The 24,094-nt window shown below is 43.7% G+C and overlaps 3 protein-coding genes across 3 annotated transcripts; 2 read left to right on the top strand and 1 right to left on the bottom strand.

The window, feature by feature from the left end:
* Positions 1 to 89: 89 nt before the first annotated feature.
* LOC6618513 lies at positions 90 to 1,335 on the top strand. The gene is made up of 2 exons (XM_002042737.2): positions 90 to 640; positions 714 to 1,335. The coding sequence occupies exons 1-2, from the start codon at positions 169 to 171 to the stop codon at positions 1,274 to 1,276; spliced, it is 1,035 nt and encodes a 344-aa protein (XP_002042773.1). The 5' UTR covers positions 90 to 168; the 3' UTR covers positions 1,277 to 1,335.
* LOC6618511 (pre-mRNA-splicing factor ATP-dependent RNA helicase PRP16) lies at positions 1,251 to 24,035 on the bottom strand. Its single transcript, XM_002042735.2, has 4 exons — positions 22,095 to 24,035; positions 21,745 to 21,938; positions 2,028 to 3,082; positions 1,251 to 1,964 (listed from the first exon to the last, which is right to left on the bottom strand). The coding sequence occupies exons 1-4, from the start codon at positions 23,917 to 23,919 to the stop codon at positions 1,367 to 1,369; spliced, it is 3,672 nt and encodes a 1,223-aa protein (XP_002042771.2). The 5' UTR covers positions 23,920 to 24,035; the 3' UTR covers positions 1,251 to 1,366.
* Positions 14,277 to 21,415, top strand: LOC6618512. Its single transcript, XM_032724136.1, has 4 exons — positions 14,277 to 15,305; positions 18,571 to 18,749; positions 18,849 to 18,953; positions 19,985 to 21,415. The coding sequence occupies exons 1-4, from the start codon at positions 14,666 to 14,668 to the stop codon at positions 20,078 to 20,080; spliced, it is 1,020 nt and encodes a 339-aa protein (XP_032580027.1). The 5' UTR covers positions 14,277 to 14,665; the 3' UTR covers positions 20,081 to 21,415.
* Positions 24,036 to 24,094: the final 59 nt, after the last annotated feature.

Raw genomic sequence — 24,094 nt, 5'->3', positions numbered from 1 at the left:
ACATTTTGACTGAGGTATAGAAAAAGAGATCTGTTATCTGAAAAAAAGGATAAGTTAGCAGCACTAACTAATGGACAGTTTTAAATTGAGCTTTTTGGCTGTCCGCAAGTAACGGTACTGGTTTTCTCCATTGGAACGAAGTGGAGCAACCCAAGTGAACTGAGAAACATGCAGGCGATACACAGGTGGATCCTACTGCTGCTGGCCGGATTTCCAGCTACATGTCGGGCGGACGGTCTGCTGGAGTTGTCCTGCAGCTCGGACGCACAGTGCGCCCAGTTCGAGCGCGGTCGCTGCGTGGACATGGCCTGCATCTGCACAGCACGTGGCTCCGGGGAACGGGTGCCATGTACGCCGCTGGAGGAGCGGCTCAAGCTGACCAACATCATTGGTGGTTCCTGTCCATGTCCCATGCCGAATGCCATATGCCACACGCGATGGCAGCAGTGCCTCTGCTCCCAGGGCCATGTGTCCAGTGACGACCGGAGGCGCTGCCTGCCGGAGGTGGTCCAGGTGGGCGGAAGCTGTGAGTTCCAGCAGCAGTGCCAGCTGGCGGATCGGTTTAGCTCCTGCATTGGCAACCAGTGCCTCTGCCTCAACCACTTCGAATTCCACGAGGGACGTTGTTCGGCTGTTTTGCGTGAGTACACTGGCAGAAATAGCATGGGAAACCTAATAATTTACATAAAATTCCATCTCTGTATTTCCCTTAGAATCAAGCTGTCTAGAGGACAAGGATTGCGGCAGCTGTGGAGCCTCGATTTGCCTGACAAAGACGAAGCGGTGCGGATGCTCCAAGAACTTTGTGCACAACCACAACATGACCAAGTGCATCAAGGGCTCCGCCTACGGCGACACGTGCGAGCACAGTTCGCCGTGCAAGATGAATCTGGGAGCCGATGGCAGGTGCCTGGATCACCTCTGCGTCTGCCGTTCGACCCACTACCCCAAAACGGTAGCCAACCAGGTGGCCAAGGACGAGAACGACGACCTCGATGCGGTGAACAATGTGGAGCGGATCACTTGCGCACCCATCGTGCCGTTCGGGGCACTCTGTCGGAACGATAGCGAGTGTCGAATGCAGCCCATGGAGCAGGCGAATGCCACGGTATCCATTGGCCATCCCATGGTGTGCAATTGGGGCGAGTGCTCCTGTAGTGAGACCCATCGACTGGAGGACAACAAGTGCGTTTTTGTGGAGAACGCCGCCACGCATTATCAACTAAGAGGTTTTGTGGCCTTCCTTTGTATCCAGTTCACAATGATTCTTTATTAGGATGTAGCAAAAAACTTGTTAAACTTAAATTAATACATTGAACACACGCTTCACACGGATATCTGCATCTGTATCTGCATATGCATGTGCTCAAAGGCCAATCCTGGCCGGCGTGCGTCGGGGCGTGGCATTGCCCGGTGTGGCGATCTCCTGCTTGGTGGCCAGCTGTTCCTCCCGCTCGGCGGCCTGCTGCTTGCGCTCCTCCATCTCGTGCTGCGCCTTCAGCATCTGCTCCTCCATCTCCTTGAGGTGCTCGGCCGCCTGTTTCTTCTTCTCACGCCCGCTGCGGCCGGACTCCTTAACCGAGAAGAACATGGGACCCAACTCCGCCAGCCAGTAGCCATCGACAGCGGTGGCGCACTGCATATACTCCTTGGCGGTCATTATCAGCTCGTGGTAGACGACATAGTCGGGCGTGGTGCCCAACCCATACAGCGCGGACGTGGGATGCAGGTGGCAGGGCATGCCCGTTCGCAGATTGACATACTCTCCGATACCCTTGAGCCTGGCCGCCTGGTAGAAGTACGCCGAGCAGATGCACTTCCTCACAACGTCCCAGTCGATGCCGCAGCTTATTACGCTTAGGTTCTGCTGCGTCATGATGTCCTTAAGCTGCTGCCGCACCTCGCGCACCTTCCGCATCGCCTTGATGTGGATAAAGTGTTCGTTGCACCAGGTCGAACTGTAACTGTGGACGAAAGCAACGAGTTGGTCATTTCTGGCGGCGATTTGTTGCAATTGTAGGACTTACTTGTTCTGGCGCCACTGCTGGTAAACGTTGAGGTAGGTCAGGTGATCAGACTCGGGCCTTTGGAACTTTTCGCGCACACCATCCGCCTCATCCTCGCGGCCCTTTGGTCGGTAGAAGATCGAGGGCACGGACAGCATGGAAACTATGATCAGCACCTCGGCACTGCAGCCCATGCGACAGGCAACGATGAGCATCTGGCACTGGGGCGGATCCAGCGGGAACTCGGCCATCTGGCGACCCAGTGTGGTCAGCGCACCCGTGTGGTCCAGTGCTCCCAAGATCCACAACTGGTACAGCGAGTTCAGAATGTTATCCTGGGGCGGTGGATCCATGAAGTGGAACTGCAGCAGATCGACGACGCCCAGTGACTTGAGCAGCAGCACCGTATTGGCCAGATTGGTGCGCTGAATCTCGGGCACGGTGAGGGCCAACAGCTCGTCCTTGTACTGGCGCTGTGTGTACAGGCGGTACGCCTGGCCGGGTCCTGTGCGTCCGGCACGACCGCTGCGCTGATTGGCATTGGCCTGCGATATGGGATAGATCTGAAGGGCGTCCATGCCGATGCGCGGATTGTAAACCTTCAGTTTGCAGTAGCCGGAATCGATGACGTAGATGATGCCGTCGACGGTGAGCGATGTTTCCGCTATGTTCGTGGCCACCACACACTTGCGCAACCCGTCGCTGGATTTCTGAAAGATCTTTGCCTGCAAATCGGACGGCAGTTGCGAATAGATGGGCAGTATGCTTAGTGCCGGCGCATTATCGATCTCCGCCAGCCGCTCCTCGAGCACCTCGCAGGTCACCTCGATGTCCTCCTGACCGGGCATGAAGATGAGCATGTCGCCCTCGTTGGGCGTGAGGTGAACCTGCAGCGCCTGCTTCACCGCCGATTCCACGTAATCTTCGCAGGTGTTCTTGCTGAACATCACGTCCACGGGAAATGTGCGTCCCGGAATGGTGAACGTGGGCACGTTGCCGAAGAAGGTGGCAAATTTGCTCGAGTCCATCGTGGCGGAGGTCACGATCAGCTTCAGGTCATGTCGCCGGGCCACAATCTGAAAGGATAGCATTGCAGATATTTAGTACATGGCACTATTTCCGTATGTCATTTCCATTTTAAGGCAAAAATATAACCAACTGACCATGGGATTTCTGTGCTGGAGCAGTGGGGGGGTCACATAGCATAACGCGACTAGCGGCTACAAATGTGACCCACATCCCATCCAGCTTTGCGCTGCAGTCGTTGACCCTGCAGTGGGTCAAGGCGCCTCTCTGACAAGGCGCCCTATAAAACTGAATCAATTCGACTTAAATATACCCTCTGACAAAATTGCATTCATTGGAATAAGACTGAGCAACAATTAAATAAATAAAATAGGATTATTTATAGAAAACGATAGCTATTTAAGGTATCAGGTATACATATATTATAGTACACAAATCTATATACCTCCAGCTCAATTTTCCACATGAATTATTTATTCTATTTAATGATAAATATGATGCATAAAAAATTATATATTTTTTTTTAATAAAAAAAGTAAAGTATAAAAACAATATCCCCCTGAAGTAACAAGTACTGGATGGAAATTCTAGAGATTCTGCGAGTTGTGCTCGCAATTTCGCTTGGATACGTCCTGGCTGGAGGTGGATATAGTGCAACTGAGCGTACTCACCACACCAAAGGATACGCGAGTGCCAGAGCGAGCCAGCGACATGACCGTTCGGGTCTTTCGGATTTTACTCGGCTCGTGGTGAACTTTCTTGTTCGTTGGTGGAGGGTTGATACGCTTGATGGGCTTAAGCGCGGCGGGGGGGTTTCAAGAGGTGAGTTTGAGTCAGACGTGCCAACACACACGTAGGCATTTTCGAGAAACCGAACGACGACGAATCGAAGATAAAAAGTTTTGATTCAGAGCTATGAGGATTTTATGGAACATATCGATCGGAATGCCAGTTTATTGCAGCTATGTCAAATTCCGAAGAAGTAGAATCCAAACAATGTCCACAGAATCTCAACCACGCGATGACCTCATTCATGTTCCATCGCCGATTACAATCGAATCCAAAATCCAATTCCAAGCCGATGCCAAGCAAACTGCGCATTAGAAGAACTTTCGCATACAATACGAACAACCCCAAATCTCCATCGAACCAGCGAACCACTAAACCACCCAACCACCACCCACAGGTCCACAATTTGCAACCCACTCGTAATGCGGTTTATTATGCAGCTTATCTGCTTGCATGTGGAACGCACAACGAAAGTGGTACGCATGTGGGCGCTATATGTACATACATACATATTTATGATGCTGGCTGAAATGGCAGACATACATACATACATGCATGGACAGTTATCTAGGGAGGAGAGATGCGGAGTGAAGGTAACGGTGCCGCTATCTCCGCCGATGACGTCAGGTGGTAATTACGGTAATTACGATAGTCGGTGCATATACATATGAATGGGCGCTTATCGCTGATTTGGCAATATAAGCGAAATTCCTCAATAGATATTGCATGGATATAAATCACTATAAAATAAGCGAAAACGCAATACCACATTGAAGGAGTCGTAAATTCTCAGAGTACAGTGGATGCTCGCTAAGTTGAAATCGCTTTGAGTAAAATGATGTCAAATGAAAACAATTATCATTACATTTGCTGATTTAATAGGCTAAACTTTAAATTGATCAGAAACAGCATTAAAATGAATAAAACACTATAAACTCGATTGCATCTGTACTCCTTATAAATGGTTGCAATCTCGAGAGCATACTATTCAAGTACAAGGCAATTAAAGAGTTTACGATGCCATTTAACTGCAGTTCTATTTTTGCACGTTTCACTATCTAAAAGTCCTAATTTCCGGACGGCACGACGCTGTGTTTGTCTTTTATCTCACTTCCCAATCACAATCTCAAGGTCGCTGATTAAACTAACGTCTCTGTGGTCATGTGTTTTACGAACCCACCCGCTAATCAGGCTAAAATGTATAAAACACTGTAAGAGTAAACTAATCCAGTGACTAAAGATTGCACTAAAGTTCTTTGGCATGAATATGCGATTTAGGCCAGCTGATAGGAGTGCAAATAATATATGTATGTATAATACAAATGCACGTAGACCGCTGAAACTTTCCGTTTCTTTCGAGTTTTATGGTAGATGACGGATTTACGGATCGGTTTGCCCGATTCACAAAGCCCTATTTCATCAGTTTCGAATCGCATCAGCCGTGTGACTAATCTAACTGACTAAGATCACGAGCTTTATTCTATATCTGCACGAGTTTTTCGCTATTTTGCTGATACTGGTACTAATTCGATCGAAGTCGTAAAATAATATCAGCTAGAGCGCCACCTATGTATAATTATTATTTCGTTACGCATTGGTGTGGGTTGGACAATTTTAGATCCCGATAAGAGCCACTTAAGTTCGATTTCTTAGCTTTCCATTAAATTAATCGAGTGCACTGCCTTTGTTTGCATATGGGGAAGGTGCAAAGCATTCCAATTTGCAATTTCATATCTACAGAGGTGGTCAAAAGTATTTTCACTTTTCACATTTCACTCAAATGCACTTTGTGAAAATAATTTTGACCACCTCTGTATGTCTGGGCATACATATAGTATGTACATACGTATATGTAAGTAGGACTGCTCACTTGCACATGATCTTATTATAGGAACAGGAAATGCATTATAATTCGAGCAGATAATGCCCTTAAATATTCCCGATTGTCATTTAATCAACTTGAAAACAGAGCGCCAACAATAAAAACAAAAGCAACGGAAGGAACGCATCGATATGGGGATTGGAAACATAAGTACATATGTATGTATATGTATATTATATATATACTCGCATGTGTGAGTTATTCGGGAGGAAATTGCATGCACTTTTGCCAATCAAAAATGCCACGAATTTAAATGAAATAATTTTATTTTTCATAGGCACTTTGCCAAAAAAGTTGCACCGATGACAACAATCCATTTGCATTAACAAAAACAACCGATCGTAAACAAGCATGTGAGCATAAACAAAACATATGTAAATTTAACGGAAATAGCATGAATTTACTAAAGAAAGTTAGCTGTAAATGCAATGTTAAAACTTTTCAATGAATCTTAAAAATTTACAATGTATCTTAAGAAATTCCAATGAAAAGTATTCATATTTGAGACAAGAAGGTCTATCAGTTTAGATATGTTTGTATCTTAAGGCAAGTGCATTTCATAGAAGGACATTATGTGTGCCATTTAGTGGGGGTCCACTGTACAAGGCTTGGTCCCGTTCCTTACGCCTAAAGGGCGATGTGCTAAGATTTAAGTTGATTATGAAGACTATTGATTATTATTTAACCTCCATGGATGGGCGATGAGCATCAGAGAAGACCCGGCACTAGCCCCCAAAAACAGACTCATCAACCTTGTCGAGATTCGGGCTAACGTTTTCCTGGCGCCAAACGGAATCGTGTGTATATATGTATATCTCTATGCGTAGCAATATAGACAAACAAAAAAAAAGCGAGAAAAATACCATATAAATTGCTAATGTACGACCGTTTGTATGTTGGTAATTAAAAATGCCGCAGATGCAATTTACCGAGCGTTTGCATTGAGGCAAAAGCGTTTTGCTCGAGGTTGCTGGATGCGAATTTGAACATTGGACGGTTGGGGGGATAGGTGGATGGGCGGTGGGCGGTGGGCGGTGGGAGTTGGTGGGTGGTGGGTGGCGCGTGAGTTATGCGAGTCTGATGAACCTCGGTTCCACTGATCCCGGAGAGACTTCAAAAACATGAATGGATGTACAAAGTCCATACATACATATGTATGTATGTATGTATATGCATGTATGTGCATACAATTGTTATTATCATTTCATAAAAAGACATATAATATCATGAAATTGGGAAAAACGTACACATTTAAGGGCGGAAATGATAATTATAAACCAATATTTGCAACTTTCATGGTTTTTTTCACCTTGAAGTACTACAATTAATAAATTGGTTCGAGTTGCAAAATTCCGAATTAGAAACGCCTGAAGTGCAATGAAAAATGACAGATTTTGAGCAACGTATAAAAAAAGTAACTGGGAAAAGTGGGAGTGAAAGAAGGAAGAGAGCGCAACCAGCGAGAGAGAGAGAGAACCGAATTTTGAAGTGTGGTGAGTTTGCAAGATGTTTGCGTTGTTGCTTCTGGCTTTTGGAGGTGTGGCGACAACAACAATTTGCACGTTTGTGAATTTGCGAGCGTGTGTGTGCGGCGTAGTAGAGAGCAATTTATGGCATTTTGGCAAAAAAAAAAAAAACTACGAGCAAAACAAATAAGCCGAAGCGAAGCGCACGATGTAAACAAAACAAGCAAAAATCCGCCAATAAAAAAAAACGCGAACGAATAAAGTCAAATGCTCAATAGCTGCCAGACAGACGATCCATCCGAGTCGCCCAGTCAAAACAATTCAATGCAAAAATATCAAAACAGTCACGAACTGAATTTGCATTCTTTGTTTTTGGCACCAAGTCCCACAAACAAGTTGTTGTGGGCGAAACTGAAGAATACAGCAAAAATGTAAAAAGGGAAATAAACAAACTTTTCTTCAATGTGCAGATGGCGAAGGTGAATACACTGTAACCAGTCGGAGAGAAAAGAGAGCGAGAGAGAGAGAGAGATAACCAGCGAGAGCGAGTCTTCGAGAGAAGAGCAAAAGCCAACCGGCGAAACCAACTCAAGTTCTACACTGCGCAAAATTGAACTTGACTGCTAAACTTAAGCAAATACCTTACAATTTCTTGATTTAAGACAAATCCAAATTGAATGAAAGTTAAGCTTTTAAATAACTTGGATAAAAAAAAACTCGAACTTAGTTATATAAATTTATGTTTTACACGCTTACATTTTTTTCAGTGTAGTCGCTGTTTTTTTTATCATTGCATTGAGACTTGAACAGCTGTTTGGCAGGTCCTTCCGCCATATGAAAAACAACCAATAATACACCCCACCCCCTCCTGGATTTTGAGCAGGAAGCTGATCAGTTTAACCGGTTCAGTTTAACCGGCGACTGTTAAAATAACCGAAAAAAAAAAAGCTCATTGGCAGACAACTTTTTAGCATATTTTCATTTATCTGTCTGTATCGTATTGTGTATTATTTCGTTTTGTTTTGTTGCCTCGTGTCTCGTTTGCATGACTATAAAATGTCTGAAAATAGCCATCAAAACAGAAAAAAAAAATGCTGACAAATTATGATTAGGTGAATTTGGTGGGGCGGGAAGGCGGGGGCTTTAACTTTGAAGCTCCAAAATCCGAAGAACTGATTAATTATGTACGTTGCCATAGTTATAATGTTATTTATAATTTTTTCTCTCGGTTATAACTCAAAATACATTCATTGTTTATATACCCTAGCGTATTAGAATGAGATACAAATGTTGATTGATTTCATACTACTCATTTACACCAATTAATATCGCTTATAAAAAAAAAGGGGAAAAAATAGTATTTAAACATACATATCTGTATGCATATGTATATTCATAAGCCACATATGTATTAAAAGGATTTCTTTTACCGCGATATCCAATTTTTATTGGATTTAATTTAATTTTTTTTTTTTTTTTTAATCGAAATTCTGTAACATTTATATAAAAAATAAGCTTTAAAGCATTGTGAATGCCCCTGTTGTTCGTTGTTCGTGTCGACAAACAAGCAGAACAACTGGACACCGAACAACACTCAATTGAATGTGTTCCCCGTACCTTCATCCTCGTCCTCCGGCAGGTTTTTTTTGTCATCTCCTGGTTATTTTTCCCACTGCTGGTCGTTTCCCACTTCCATCTAGATCTATTAGAGGGTCGTAAGCTTGAACTTTAGATGGTCGCCCACCAATCGGAAAAGGCTCCACCCACCACAAAACTACACTGTACAAATGAAAATTCTTTTCGATGCGAACAGAAATATCTAGAAAATGCAGTCAACTTTTTAAGGATTATACCATAATAATAATCTATGTTTAAAGTTCTTAGTACTTCTAGCATAGATCACGAATATATCCTAATAACATTCCAATAACTTCTTTTTGATAAATGCACATTTACCCAATCGTTATTTTCAAATATATCCAAGTTTTGAATGTTATACATATTTGGTACTGTTATACAGAAGTTCATATCGGTGCGATTTTTAGTCCGTGTAAGGACTAAAAGAGTGTAGCAAATAGTGCAATATGGAATAATAAAGAGCCAAACGGATGTCTGAGGGCTGACTGAAGCTCAAAGTCTGCATATTACCAGATTGCGAAGGCATTTGCCGGTAAAATGCGCAAAACGAAGCCTTTAAGTCCCCAAACGAAACGGGTTTCGTTGCCACAGATACTCCACATGCAAATAAATGAAATGAATAAATAGATACATACATATGTATGTACATATGTGTGTATTTAGATAGGTGAATGGTAGATAGTATGCCAGTTTGGCTGAATAAGCGAGCGGATTCCTATTTAGATGGATAGATTGGCGCACGTACGCGGTTTTCATTTGTCACCGGGCCCCTTCAAAGCCTCAACAAAGCCCATTCGATTTTCATTCATTTTAATTTTTTGTTTAATTACTTATGCAACCCGAATCGAACGAGCCGTGCATTTGCACCCACAAAAGGTAAACAAATACAGGTGGTTCGGGCAGCTCAGGTGGCTATTTCTTGTTCTCTCGTTTTGCGACCACATGCCAAAAATGAAAAAAAAATATCTGAGAGGAATTCTGAAAGCAGACACAGGAATGCTCTATCCAATATATATATAGTAAAATAGTTTTTAATTTGAGTCGAATAAATGATCCGTAATTGAACTAAGATCAACGCCGAAATAAATAAAAACTCCGAATGAATCCGCTTTGCGTTTTTATTGATTGAATATCAGCTTAAGACTGAAACAGTTGATGTAAGAAAATCTTAGATGTACTGGGTTAGTGGGTTGTTTACTTGATCTGCGCGAGAGCGCTTCTTACTTATTCTTATGTGCATACATATGAAAAAGAATTCTTATGTGCTACGTGGCTATGTGCCTGCCTAATGGCTGGGTTCTGATTTCGGCTTAAGTGGATGCGCGGCTTAAGTGGGTGCGCAATATCGGGGTATTTAAAAGTGGGTGCGCAATATCGGAAAATGTTTGTTTATTTAACAAGGCATCGATGCGGCGGACCACTGCGGTCGGTCATTTGTATAAGTGAATTATGAGGAAGGCATAATTACGTTACTATATACACTTCCTTGCTCTTTCTTCGGAAAGTCCACGCAAAACACTGATTCAGTCTTGCGATGTGTGAGTCTTATCTTATCAAAACGTACTCTGAACAAGTACATAATACTCGAAATAAGTACTCGAAATCTCAAAACCAGAGCACACAAAATTCTTAAAATAAGTTCGAGGCGAAAGGGAAAATATGCACATGACACAAGGAAAACGTGACGTCCCTTTAATACCCTTTAAAATACGTATGTAAATATGTAAATATGTAGCGATTTTTCGTGGCGCGGAAAGGAAAAATGCCTAATTTTCGTGATATAAGCGTAATCTTATCAAATCTCAATTGAAATTAGTATATAAACCTAAAGATTCAGTTTAATGAATAATACGTGGCTGTGCTTAAATAATTTTTCAAGTTTAGCAAGGAACAAAAACAAACTTTGTGCTGTTTAATTCCAAACTCTTTGTGTAGGATACTAAAGTATGCACTTAAATTTATTTATTTATTTTTTTTTTTGAGAAATGGTATCTTTTGTGAGGCACTGACCTACACGCAAATGCGCTTTTAATTTGATTGAGCAACAAAAATGAGAGAACAGGTCTGCAGGTACATATGCATGTTCATAAATAAAAGCAAATTGTAAAAACTGCAATTAGAAAAACTGCAGGTGGTTGAACGGGGGGGAGTACGGCAGCGGTCAAAAAGGTAGCACCCAGCGAGATTATTTGGAACTAAGCTGTACGGCTGATAAATAAAATGTTTTTAACTCTTATGAATTTTATTTTTTTCCCACCTAGTCCTATTATTGCGACCGCGACTATATTTATGCTGCGTTAGTGGGGCAAGGGGGGTTTCTCTGGACCGGCTTCGCTAATTAGACGCTCAAAACGTTCCGTCAATAGACAATAACAATGTGGACCCCCATTCCCCTCCGCAAGTCAATCTCCTCTACTCTCCACTTGGCTATTCTCCACGACGTTTCCGCCGACTGCCAAGGTTATAACTAAAAATAGATATGGAGAAAAATCAACAACAACAACAGCGGCGGACGGGCAACAACAAAAGCAGAGAGTTGCAAATTCTATTTTTAGCTGACGGCAACGAGACAACGAAAAGAAAAGAGTAGATAAAAACTGGAAGCGAAAACGAGACACGAAAAATAGCTAAACTTGTGCCAAAGCCGAACTCACAATGCTCTTAGACCAAAGAAACCGCTTCAAACCCATTCTACCTCCGTTTTTTTACCACATTTGTATTTTGATTATTTTAATGTAAATGTATATTTCAAAGCAACTAAGCCATAACTTGCACTTTAGTGATCTGCCATCTCGAGTAAACAACAACTAATGATAAGTTCTTTGGCAAACAATTTAAAGATAGCTGTGCTAAACATTTTCTTTCCTATTTTTGGCGGGCACAATCTGACCCATTATCACCAAATCTTTGATAGTTTGTTTGGAATGAATAATAAGGGCAGATATCCTTGGACAGAAAATAGTTGTACTTGAGACCTAAACATTCTTATAATTCGATTAAAATGCTCAAGCTGTAATGCCTTCAATATAATTACCATCTACTTGCCATATTTACCGTGCCACTCACAAATGAGATGGCCAAGCCAACTGGTTGCCCCAAAAGATATGTACGAAAAAGTGCTGACCCGCAGCATTTTCCCATTCTGTTGCCTCAGCTGGTGGTTTTGGCCCAGTTTAAAGCTTTTGGCAGCAGCGGCAATGGGTCAAATTAGACTGACCCCCCTTCAGTCCCCCTCGTCGAGCACCCAAAGTCGAATGGAACCGATTCCGATGTACGTGACAACGCACACACGCACACTCGAGGGAAAACGGGGGGCGAAAAAAAAAAAAACAAACAAAAAAACACACACGCACTCTCGAGAAATCAAACTTGAGGACTACGTCACTACGAAAAGTTTCCAACTCGTCGTGTCTAACCCCGGTTTTCCCCCCGCCAAAATTTTCACCGCCCTCTATCGATCCATTGGATGCAGCGTTTTGTGGTATTGAAAATGGTTGTAGTACACAGCGAGAAACGTCTACAATCTGAAACAGTAAGAACTGCCAAACTAACGTCTAGTTTTCTAGCCTAAGGCGCGGCTCACGAAATGCAACCCTGTGTGGAACAAAAAGAAGTTGAATATTCCAGAACCCATATGCTTGTTGTTTACCGAACACGATACGATGTATATACCTCCTTACTCTACAAATAATCAGTTTGAAAATGACACATTTTCATTTGTGCAGTAGTTGAACTACTTAAGACCAAGTTAGTTGGTATGAAGACAAGGTCTTTGGCCATCTGATGATGGCCAAACTATCAAATATTTGTACAAGCGAAATATTCTAGCGCTGCTATAAATACAAATATCATCCGTGCTCCCATTTTTAAAGCGAGCTATTTTATTTTTAGGTGCTCCATCGAAACTTGCAATTTTTGTATCAATCATTTAGATCGCATTGTTTTTTCTTCAGCTACCTCTGCGATTTCCGTAAGGCAATCAATTATTAAGATAATTATGATATATAAATTAAGTGATTATTTTCAGATTTTCATTTCAAGCCTAGGAAAAATTGTTCTTATTGTTATTTATCAACCGATAAGAGAAGTTTCATGGATAGAGTGGGAATAAATCGACCTATTTAATTGTAACAAGTATTACAAACGAGATGATGGGACTGACTCGTTGTCATTTGGCACCCACTATCGAGTGTTGCCCGTGCCCGATCACATGTTTCACTTGGGATCGAACTGAATCGAAAACAAACCATTAAGCAATAAACCTCCATTCGCATCAATCAATTCACCTGGTCAGTGACGTATTGGCTAGAATTGGGCTTCGTGACGAGTAACTGCGACGTTGACGAGAGCCCAACAAATAATGCTCATAATTGGGGGGCCATAATCCAGTCGGTTCCAGTCGAAGGATGTCGCCGCACGAGCCCCACAAGGATCGAAATATTGGACTTATAGCCGTAAAATAGATAATTATTCAGATGGCGCGCCGTGTGCGGGGGAAGAGAATGGCGAAACAGCATAGCGGAATGCCATACTCACCACAGTTCACAGTTTCAAATGCGGAGAGAGAGAGAGAGAGAGAGAGAGAGGAAAAGTCCCAACGAGATTGAGATTCCTCTCTGAAATAAACCGGCCTCGGTTATAAATAATATCGCTCTCCGTTAATTTATCTTTAGACCCAGTCTCTTGGGTGTTGGAATTCAATAACTATCCTAGTAGTTGCGGTTTGCATTTTCCTAAACTGCAATTTATAGTTTGGTTCAAAAAGCACGATTATATCTTTAGGAATTAGTAATTCCTATCCGATTAGTGGAAGACATTTGAGCAGCTTTGCCATTTGATCTACTCTTGGTTTTTTTGCAACATGAATTTCATGTCTTATGCCGTTGCCTATGGACTGTTATATGAACAGTGGACTAGGAAAGCAGTTTTGCGCGCAAGACTTAAAGATGTAATTCCAAGTTGCAATTGAATAAATATTATTAAATAGCAAACAACAGGTTTTTGAGAAACCTATTGATTTGCATACTAAAAAGTAATAGAAATGCACAGTCATATGCACAGAATAGTTATGGACATTGTTTGTGGATATTTGAGATTTGATATACTTTATGATTTTAAATTAGTATATTGCTAGTCTTTCGCGCTCGAGCGGCAAACTGTTTGGAATCCACGTACATGTGCTTGTACTAAAATGTATAAATGTATCTTTTGAAAACCTACATTATTTGTTCTTTGAATTTTGGGGATAACAAAGTTTGCATATTGAAACCGTGAATTCATTGCATATGTTGCTGCATTTCGGCCAATGTACTGTAAACAAATGCAACATTGAGAGCTGGCGCTCTCTTGCACTGTTAACGTTCGGTTAACAGTGCGTGAGCAGAGCGAAGAGCGCAGATGAGAGCAAAGGCGGCAGAGCTTGGCAGAGCTCAAGCAGAGCCATATAAAGCGACGTGCCCGAAAACATTTGTATTTGTAAAAAGCAAACCGACGAGCGGATAAGGCGGAATACCTGAAGAGCAGCAGCGAAAAACACGAAAAGCCAGAAACAGAAACAGAAACCGAAAACCCAAAACCGAAACAACTCGAACTTCGTGTGCAGTGTGGCAAACTCAAAAAGAAACTGAAACAGATAACATAAGAAACCGAAAGAAGCAGCAGCAGCGAATCGAAGCGTAAAAAAAAAAAACAGAGCAAATTGAAAGAAGCACAAAACATAACACAACAAATTTAAATAAAATCCAACGCAGACAGCGACAGAAAAGTTATTCCGGAAAACGCGCGGAAAAGTGCATTTCAAATTTCATTAATTTTTTTTCGAGTGAAAGTTGGGCGCCCCAGGCCCAACAACGCCCACAATGAACCGTTCGAACAGCTTTGTCAGCTCGCTGAAATGGTGGCCACTGCAAGGTCACAACAACCAGCCGGAGGCGCCACCTGCCGGCGGCAACGGCGGCTACTCCCAATCGGCGCCCAGCTCGCCCACCTCCAATTGGCCACCGCCACTGCAGCAGCATCAGAATCCCATAGCCGGCACCGCCCACCGCCTACTGCCGCCCAGCGGGCAAAAGAATGGGATTGCTGGCGGCAACGTGGGCGTCACATTCGGCAGCAGTGTGGCGGTGCAAAAGCTGCGCGAATCCAAGTGGTTCAAGCCCGAGGAGCAGCGCATCTTTTGCGCCGTCGTCGAGTGCGGCTTCGTGGTCGAGATCCGCAGCAGCGCCGCAGCCGAGGCGGCCGCAGCTAACGCAGCAGCAGCGGCCGCAGCAGCCGACACCGGTGACAACGACCTCGACGTGGACGCTCTGGAGGAGCTCGACTGCCCACTGACCAACCACCCATCGCCGCCGCATCGCAATCACAGCCACAGCCAAATCCAAAACCAATCCCAGCGGCTGGTCATCCCGCGCAACGGGAGCAGTTTCCTGGAGACGCAGGACGAGAACGAGACGCCAGTCGCCTCCTGGTATGGAATCGTGCTCTGCAAGGTGGCCAAAGGTAAGTGCATCGCAACGCGAAATACACTGCGAGAAAATGTGCACACACTATGCTCGGCGAAATGTCGCTACTTTTCAAGTGCAAACATTACGGAAATGCGAGTAAATCTATATTTATACTATTTTTATGAGCTTTCATAGTGAGAAATAGTATTGATATAGATATGGAGTATAAACAAAATTAAAAGTCCATTTTCCTTTTGTTCATATATTTTTGATAAGTGGTAAAATTAAAACGACACAAATGTGGCTCCTTATCACTTTAAGTGCGCAGATCAATTGAATGTTTACTTATCTCATATCTCATATTAATATTTAAATTCTGTTTTAATATTGAACATTTTTATCATAATTTTCTTTTTTAGTGCACAAAGCAAAGTGATAATGTAAATTCTATTTTTTTTTTAATTGAAGAGTGTGAGTGATTAGGTAAATTTCCAAAGACACGATGCAAATGCTTTGGGTTGAGGTAAGGCCAAGTTTAAAAGGTTTTATAGATGTGATAAGAGAAAAGGTAGGCCACAAACTCTTACGTCTTTTGACGAAATCGTACGGCGTCGTGGGGCTTATCTGTTATCTAAATAAATGTACGATCCCCAAACACTTTGCTCAATACTTCAATATTACGTGCGAACAAGACGTGGTTCTTGATCACATGCTCTTTTATATGCAGCAAGTGTTGCTGGGACTCTTAATAGCTCTTTGTGTTTTATCTTATTAATGTCTGATGCGCTCGTATCAAGTCGTGGAAAACAATGTTGATCCCCCACCAAAAGCTTTAATGGGGCTTTATTCACATTTTTTTTTAAAACTCCAATTCAAATTGGTTCGGGTAATCCCCAACCACTCACAGATACACCCATGTTCTTTTTGGGCTAACCTATTTAAAATTGTATTTGTTTTTGTTATTGCTCGATGGTCCTCTCTGGCCGAGGCTCCACTGTAGCTTACTCTTCCTCAGACGACTGCAATTAAAGTGCAGAATTACCTGCTCAGCTTTTCCGACTGATGATTAATCACAAAACTTCGGACGTCAGAGAGCCATTAAAAGTAATCTATGGTTTTTTTTGGTCGAGAATGTCGAAATTGTAGAATGTCATTCAATAAACAAACATTACACACATGCGCACTCCCCACAGCGTACACACACACACACACACGCTCTGAAGCCGTGAAAGTATCGTGCTTTTATCTAATCTCAAAGAGAATCCAACAACAACAACAATAAGAAGAAGAACACGAAGAGCTTATCATTTGCGACGCTGGTCATTCACAATGCTGCGCCGACAGCTGCTAGAACATTCCAAACTTTGAAGCCAGAAAAACCCCTAAAACGAAGATGGAAACAAAAGAGCTGGAAATGGGACAGGGTACAGGGGAAAATGTAAATAATAAACATTTCACTGTACTAATAGTACGCTACAGTAAAACCGAGCTTGCAATGAATAGTAGTTAATCCGGCATGAGAATGGGAAAATTTATGTAGGAGGAAGAGAAAACTTGAAAAGATGTGAAAGATAATGGTTGCGCAGCCGGGTCTTCACTGTGTGTGAGTCTGAGCGTGCGTGAGCGGGAGAGTTGGGTGCCATGTGGTGAGTTTCGGGTGCAGAGCACCACATACTCACCACGCCCATACGACTGTTGCATCTCGTGTGCCGGTCTATAAATACACCACACACCATGCAGCACAGCAGCGGCCACAAAAGTAGTGCTGCTCCTTAAGTTCAATTGTTCTGTTCAATTGTAACTTTTTTCAATATTCTCATAATCATTCTTTTTATTTACAAAAAATTCAACAATTAAAAAATGCAACTTTTGAAGGATTATGTATATGATTAATTTTTCAATTACGGAAAAATATTAATTATGCTAGAAAAAGAGCATGATGGATTAGCATTTTTGATTGATTTTGAACTAATGGGACTCTGAGAATCCGAATGTTTGCGAAACCAAGTTGCCGAGGGGCCCACTTTTGATTCACCTTGAAGATAATGCGTGACCGTGCTTCAGACCCATTACCTTAACCGTTATTTATATGTACGTATGTGTGTATGCATGTGGGAAGTGCAGTACACAGTAGTGAATATGTAAATATTCGTGATAATGAAAGCTGTTTTTCTGGCCGGCCAAAGGGCTCAGCGCAGCTCAATCAATAAAACGCTACACATTGTGGCGCTAATCGGTCTCCCTGCCACTTGGGGGCAGCCACCGATGGTTGTCCAAAGGCAAATTACCCGATTACTCTATGTACATATAGATATATTGTAGTATATATACATATACATATAGGTAGTATATATGTCCAAACAGCGAAAGAAATGAAAATCGCGCCTTGCGCATGCGTGCTTATCAACGATATTTACAATGGAACCCATGACACGAACAATAAACTGAATAAAGAATAAAATCTGACGGGCAGTATCAATTTTGATTGACTTAGTTTTCATTATGCACTAATTGGATTTTCGTTGAGGTAGCTCACTGAAAATGCATTTAAATACATAGGAACGTTCGAAAAATGAGGCAAATGTCCGTTCCTAATGGAATGTAATTAGTAAGATAATGGGAATTATAGAGTTCGCTTTCGAAATTGCTGCCACAAGCGGGCAACAATGCAAACAACTCATTCGCACAGCCAGCCAGCCAGTCAGCCACCCAAAAAGTGCTCTAAACAATTTAAAAGGCCTGCAAATTGGTTGAACATGGCAGCAAACGAACGTCAACAATATATATACATATGCCTTGTATTATATTGAAGTTGAAAAATACCATTAGAGCGGGAAGAAGCAGAGGCGGCCGAGTGTAAAAAATCCAAAGGAGTGCTAATTATTGCATGGCACTTAATTCACAAATGCTATAACGAATTGTGCAATCAGCAATTCGAGCGGGCAGGCCCATGATCATCCTGGTTGCCAGTGATCATATCCATTATGTCACCTGGTTACCCACAAAAGGAGTTCCCAGAGCTGCCAGGCATGAACAAAGATTATATCTATCTATTATATAGAGCTATTATATCCCTTACTTTTAGAGGTGTGTCCACCTTTTATCAGCCACTAAACTCGCAGTTTATAAATGTTCTGTGCAAGATCTTTCGATCGTGTATCAGAAAGCAATTGAATATTATTATTAACTGATTTGTTTTGCATTCCGGCATTGCAATGGGTTGCACCTGTTTTGGTAAATTGCCTGAATTGATGCTAATGGAATAGCAATGCACACGTCTAACCAATTGTATTTAACCCTGATCTCCGATTCGTTTGCAGACAATAAACCCAAGCCGGAGACCATTGAGATATTTTCTGTGAAAATACGTGAGAATGGCACATACAAGTTGATCAAGATGCAGCTGGCGGATATCTGGAGTCACGGATGGGAGCTGCGCATCAACAACTTTGCCGACAAGGAGAAGGTGCCGCACAACGAGAAGGACATTCGCAATCAGGTGAGCTTATGGATTGGGAATAGTTGGGAATATATGCAGATATAAGGGCCAAAGTGTCTATATGGCTATGTATCTAATCTATTTTCGTTTATTGACTAGGTGTCGGTGGCGCGCAAAGCCAAGCAGAGTCTGTGGAACAACAATAAGCATTTCGTGTACTGGTGCCGCTACGGAAGTCGTCAGCAGGATCTGCGTAAGCGACAGGTAACGACGAGTGCCAATCACGTGCTGCTGCACCTGATCAACTGATAAGTCGAGCCGAGGAGTCAAGCAAATGGCCGAGGAGAAAATGAAATGAGAAATAGGAGCGTTTGAAGCGCCGACACTGAAACCCATCCTTTATCCCGCTCCTGCTCCTGCTACTGCACCATCCCACCAGCTTACCCCGCCACCCAAAACTGTGCATTGATTGCTGCAGTCGCAGCAGCAAAAAAGAAAGAAAGAAAAAAACCCAAAGCAATGTAAAACCATGTAAAACCACACATCATACCGACCAAGTCATCACACATACTCATAACTAGTACGCAACGTGGACTAAAAACGAACTGAGGGAACCGGAAAAAAAGAACCATTAACTTTTCTAGGGCCCCGACCTATGTATCTATCTATGCACCATCACCATCATTATCATCCAAACAACCGATTCACGCTTGCTTTGCTCATACAAATTCGCCCAAATGAAAGAAAACCCTGAGAATTTTGCCCTTGCAACTCGATCGATCATCTATTCTATCGAACTGAAGGCATTGCTAGATGCTAGATGCTAGCCTCTAGATTCTAAACTCTAGACATGTATATACTTTTCTGTGAGACTGCAAAAATTGTCCATTCAATGTTGATGGTGTTAATGTTGATTTACCATTTTCGTCAAGAGGCTCTTTCTTGATTTTCTCTATCTCTCAATCAATTGCAGTTAGATTTTCCGGCATCAAGGACCCAAGGACATTGAGTTCGCCTGCCTGTCGGGCTGGTCTCAATGTCTGGGTAAATTGTACTGGACTATCTGGCGAGTGAAATGCGAGATTGGCAAGATCAGAGAAGTGGGCCATGACTGCCCCACATTTGTGGCATCTAAACAGAAACCCAAAACTTCCCATTCTTGCGGCATTTATATGTATGATGTATGTATATAGCCATATATTCCTGCCAGCGCCAGCCAGCTCATCGCCACCAGAGACGTACGTATTTTCTGTTTGAACACCGTGTCTTACAATCGAATCTATATTGCATTGCAGATGTCGGAGTGCGTGAAGTGGGGCAGCGTGGGCATGAATGCGGGCATGCTGTTGGTGCTCAATAATCGGCAGAAATGCCATTCCCACTCCAAGTAGAACGAACGATAAGCCAACACTTCTCCTTGAGTTCAGTTCCATTTCAAAATCCGCACGCAAAGCACTGAAGTCGTGCGGCGTACAAGTCAAGTATTAATGTATTTAAATTCGGATGATAAGATAATTTATGGTATGGCTTAAGAGCACGAGCACCAAGGGCGGTGGACCTTAAACCTTAAATGCAAATGAGTGAGCCAGGAAAATTCAAATCAGGGCGTGGGCTTTTTTTTTGGCAGTATTAATTGTAGTAATATTGATAATGATAATGGCAATTTAGAGCAAAGTCCGCGAATCATGCCTCACAATATGCGTCACAGTCACAAAGAACACACCGCCGCCCACAAATCTATGACCATATGTATATATGCATATATGTATGATGAACAAGCGGTTGCAACTCCGCGTCGAGTTGCAATTTTGCGATTTATAGAAAATACTTTTGTATTTGCTAAACAAACATTGTGTATAATGATGACACAGAACGAGAGAGAGAGAGACACACACACACACACACACTGTGAAATTCGAAAAGACTTATTAAATATTTGTTTGTTTTTTTTTTTCGTCCTAACTTTTTGTTTTCCATGTGATTGATTATATATATTTATATACATTGTGAAAATGGCACAAAGCATCTTATGCAAGGCAGCCTCTTTTTTGTTTTCTTTGTAATTTAAGCGTAATCAAGTAATACCCATTAAAAAAAACACAAATATATTTATATATATATATATATCGAGCGACAGCTCCGCGTAGCCAGCTTAATAATTTAACAATCTAGCATTGTAAAACAATCAAAAACATTCGAAATGTTTCGTTATGTATTTAGCCTGTTCAAATGACCGACCGACCGACGAATTAAGTTAAACAGCGACTAAGACGACGACTTAGAAACAGAAACAGAAACATAAAACAGAAGCTCCTCCAGAAATTCGAAGCAAAAATAAATATTTTTGTACACAAGGAACTGAAATGGACGCTCCACGGATTCAAATACGTAAAAATCGAAATCAAAGAGGACTTCGCATCCCACACAAAACGGAAAAGATTTACAAAAATAAAAAAAATATAAAAAAATAAAATAAAAATAAAAAAAAGAGAGGAGCAGAAGAAAATCATCGCTAGTTTGTAGGCTATATTTACATATATATACATTATTAATTATTTTGTTTAAGTTTTGTCTTTTTAAGCCATTTATAAAGTATTTATGGTAGTGCGTATATACATTTCGACAATGTGAGGAAATTTGAATATGAAACGTTTGTAAAATGCTTTATATTGATATTATTATTAAATGTTTACCAACGGATACAACAAAAAAAAAAAAAAAAAAAACTAAACGATTTTGCATTCCTGTCTTTTTGAAGAAACAGCCGAATTAAAGGTAAATATACTACCAGCTTTTGAATTCTTTTGATAATAATACTCAATGGGCTATTCACCTTGACATTACTAAAGATAGATAGATAAAGATAATAGTAGATAAAAGTTATAACCTTCCATTTAGGGTTAAGATAAGCGAATGTCAAGTTGAGCCGCAAAATGAGGTTAATATGCGATTTTGTGGTTAAAAAACCAAAGGATATGCTCTTGGATTTATATTATCCATTTCTTTTATGGATAGTTATGCGAAAGTATGGAGCACTTGGTGGCCAGCCACTCACCTCGCGCAGCAATCCGAAGAGCACGTCCGTGGAGAGGGATCGCTCGTGGGCCTCGTCCATGATGATGGCGGAGTAGCTGTCCAGTTCCGGATCCCGCAGACTCTCGCGGAGCAGTATACCATCCGTCATGTACTTGATGACCGTGCGCTCCGACGTGCAGTCCTCGAAACGGATGGCATAGCCCACATCCTCGCCTGCAAACAGAGAGGGTTGGGTGCGATTAGGCTTAAGCTTGAGCAAAGATGGGGATTTCATGGTAAACTGTTTAGGAATCACGCTTTCCTAGGTTGAGAAACATTGAGAATGATAGAGCGCTTCCTAAACACTTAAGTTTAGTGTAGATTGCCTACCCAGCTGGGTGTCCATCTCGTCGGAGACTCGCTTGGCCACCGACATGGCGGCCACTCGACGCGGCTGCGTGCAACCGATCATGCCACGCTTGCTGTAGCCATCCTCGTGGAGATACTGGGTGAGCTGCGTGGTCTTGCCGCTGCCCGTCTCGCCCACGATGATGATCACCGAGTTCTCGCGAATAACGTTGAGCAGCTCTTGGCGCGAGGCGAACACGGGCAGGAAGCGGCGCTGCTCCGCGATGGTCTTTTTGCGCGAGAAGTCGCTCTTGCCACCCGTATCCTGGTCGCGCATGTGATCGGCGAACTTCTGGTCCTTGCGATAGTCGGCCTTGTCCTTCTCCTTGTCAAAACGCATTTCTTCCTCGTCCTGCGGCCGCTGTACACCCATAATGTTGCCCAGCTTGGTGCCGCTCAGCTCCCAGTGCTTCTTCTGCGCCTTGCGCCGCTCCTTTTGCTCCCTATAGTTGCGCACCAGGGCGCTACCCTTGCGCGCCAGCAGCGCCATATCCGAGGTGGGATCCTTGACGGGCACCACCGGCTCCGGCTGCTTGGTGAACACGATGCGGCCGTCGAGGAACGGCGGTATTATATGATGCACCAGCAGATGCACTCGCTCCAGCGCCTCCTCATCGAAATCGTCGTTCACGCTGATCAATGTGACCACGCCCGAGGTGAGCATGCGGTTACGCTCCCACAACTCGTTGTCCCGGTTGTTCTGGCGCTGCTGTGCGCTGATTCTCTTTGTTCTCTTCTGCTCCAGCTGCTCCTCGCGCTTGCGAAAGTACTCGGAGTTGGGGCCACCGAATGGATTGTTCTCATCGTCGTAGCCCTCGTCAATGTTGTACCACTCGCGGTCCAGGCGACGCTGCTCCTCCTCCCACAGATCCAGCGCCTCGGGATCCTCGCCCCACGGCGTCGCGCCGCTCCGCTTGCGACCGTGGGCCCATTGATTGTAGCGATGTGCTGGCGTTGGCCGGGCACTGTCATCCTGGCGTCCGTGATTTCGCCGACTGCTGCCGCTCCTCACTGACCAATCACCCGACTTGTTGCCATGGCGTCTGGGCGTTGGCATATCCCAGTCCGAGTTGCGCTGGCCAAACTCGCCGTCCTCGTCGTCCCACGAGCTATTGGATATGCCGCCGCTGCCGCCTGGTGTTCCCGGCTCCCGCGGCGTGTGGACACTGCGCTCGGACATGGAGCGATCACGATCGCGACCACGATCCCGGTCCCAGCTGCGGTGCCGATCGCGCTCCCTCTCTCTGTCTCTGTCTCTGTGTTGGCGCCTGTCGCGGTCACGATCCCGATCCCGATCTCTGTCTCGATCCCTGCGTCGGTCACGATCCCAGTCGCGATCCCTGTCCCTGCCCTCTGCCGCTGTGGTGCTAACTGGGCCGCGTTTTCTGTCCCGCTGGATGTGCTCACGCAGACGCTCGCGTGCCTTCTCGGAAACGCCGCCGGTGTGCGAGGGCGTATCGTCTTTGTGCTCCCGCAGCTGCCCTCGCAGCTTTTCGAAGCTCTTGGTGTCCGGTTTTTTGAAGGCGAACTCACTGGAGGCGCCAGACGCGTTGGCCTGCGGCGTGGAGCTCCCACCGCCGGTGTCATCGAATTCGCTGTCCTGGAAGGAGATCAGTCGCTCGGATCGCTCCTTCTCGGCCCGTCGCTTGGCCGCCAGCTTGTCCAGGCCCAACATGGATCCCTGCGGCACCTTGAATCCACCGCCAGCGCCGGCACCCTTGGGCTTCCGGATGACCAGGCCGCCGCGCGTCTCCTGGCCAGCGGTACCCTCCAGCCGATGGACACCCGACTCGTCGTCGTCGGACATCCTGTTCTGCTGGCCAAGTGCTGGTTAGTCTGCTGCTCCTTGGCTTTTTCGCGAGTCTTCCTCGTTGTCGCAAAAACGATTCATTCGCGTTGGCGTTCTTGGGCACAGCTGATCGGCGGGGCTGCCATTCCGCTGAAAATTGCTGGACAGCAGTGATGCCACTCTGCTGCGGTCA

Source organism: Drosophila sechellia, chromosome X (genome assembly GCF_004382195.2).
Source record: "Drosophila sechellia strain sech25 chromosome X, ASM438219v1, whole genome shotgun sequence".
Lineage (NCBI taxonomy): Eukaryota > Metazoa > Arthropoda > Insecta > Diptera > Drosophilidae > Drosophila > Drosophila sechellia.
This window is presented reverse-complemented; position numbering and strand designations above follow the sequence as displayed.

Coding starts and splice junctions, on each gene's coding strand:
- LOC6618513 (XM_002042737.2), top strand. CDS start 169: ATGCAGGCGATACACAGGTGGATCCTACTGCTGCTGGCCGGATTTCCA. Junction 641..713: donor ACGTTGTTCGGCTGTTTTGC/GTGAGTACACTG, acceptor TATTTCCCTTAG/AATCAAGCTGTCTAGAGGAC.
- LOC6618512 (XM_032724136.1), top strand. CDS start 14,666: ATGAACCGTTCGAACAGCTTTGTCAGCTCGCTGAAATGGTGGCCACTG. Junction 15,306..18,570: donor GCTCTGCAAGGTGGCCAAAG/GTAAGTGCATCG, acceptor ATTCGTTTGCAG/ACAATAAACCCAAGCCGGAG. Junction 18,954..19,984: donor AGGATCTGCGTAAGCGACAG/GTAACGACGAGT, acceptor ATTGCATTGCAG/ATGTCGGAGTGCGTGAAGTG.
- LOC6618511 (XM_002042735.2), bottom strand. CDS start 23,919: ATGTCCGACGACGACGAGTCGGGTGTCCATCGGCTGGAGGGTACCGCT. Junction 21,939..22,094: donor CGAGATGGACACCCAGCTGG/GTAGGCAATCTA, acceptor CTCTGTTTGCAG/GCGAGGATGTGGGCTATGCC. Junction 3,083..21,744: donor TCTTCGGATTGCTGCGCGAG/GTGAGTGGCTGG, acceptor CTATCCTTTCAG/ATTGTGGCCCGGCGACATGA.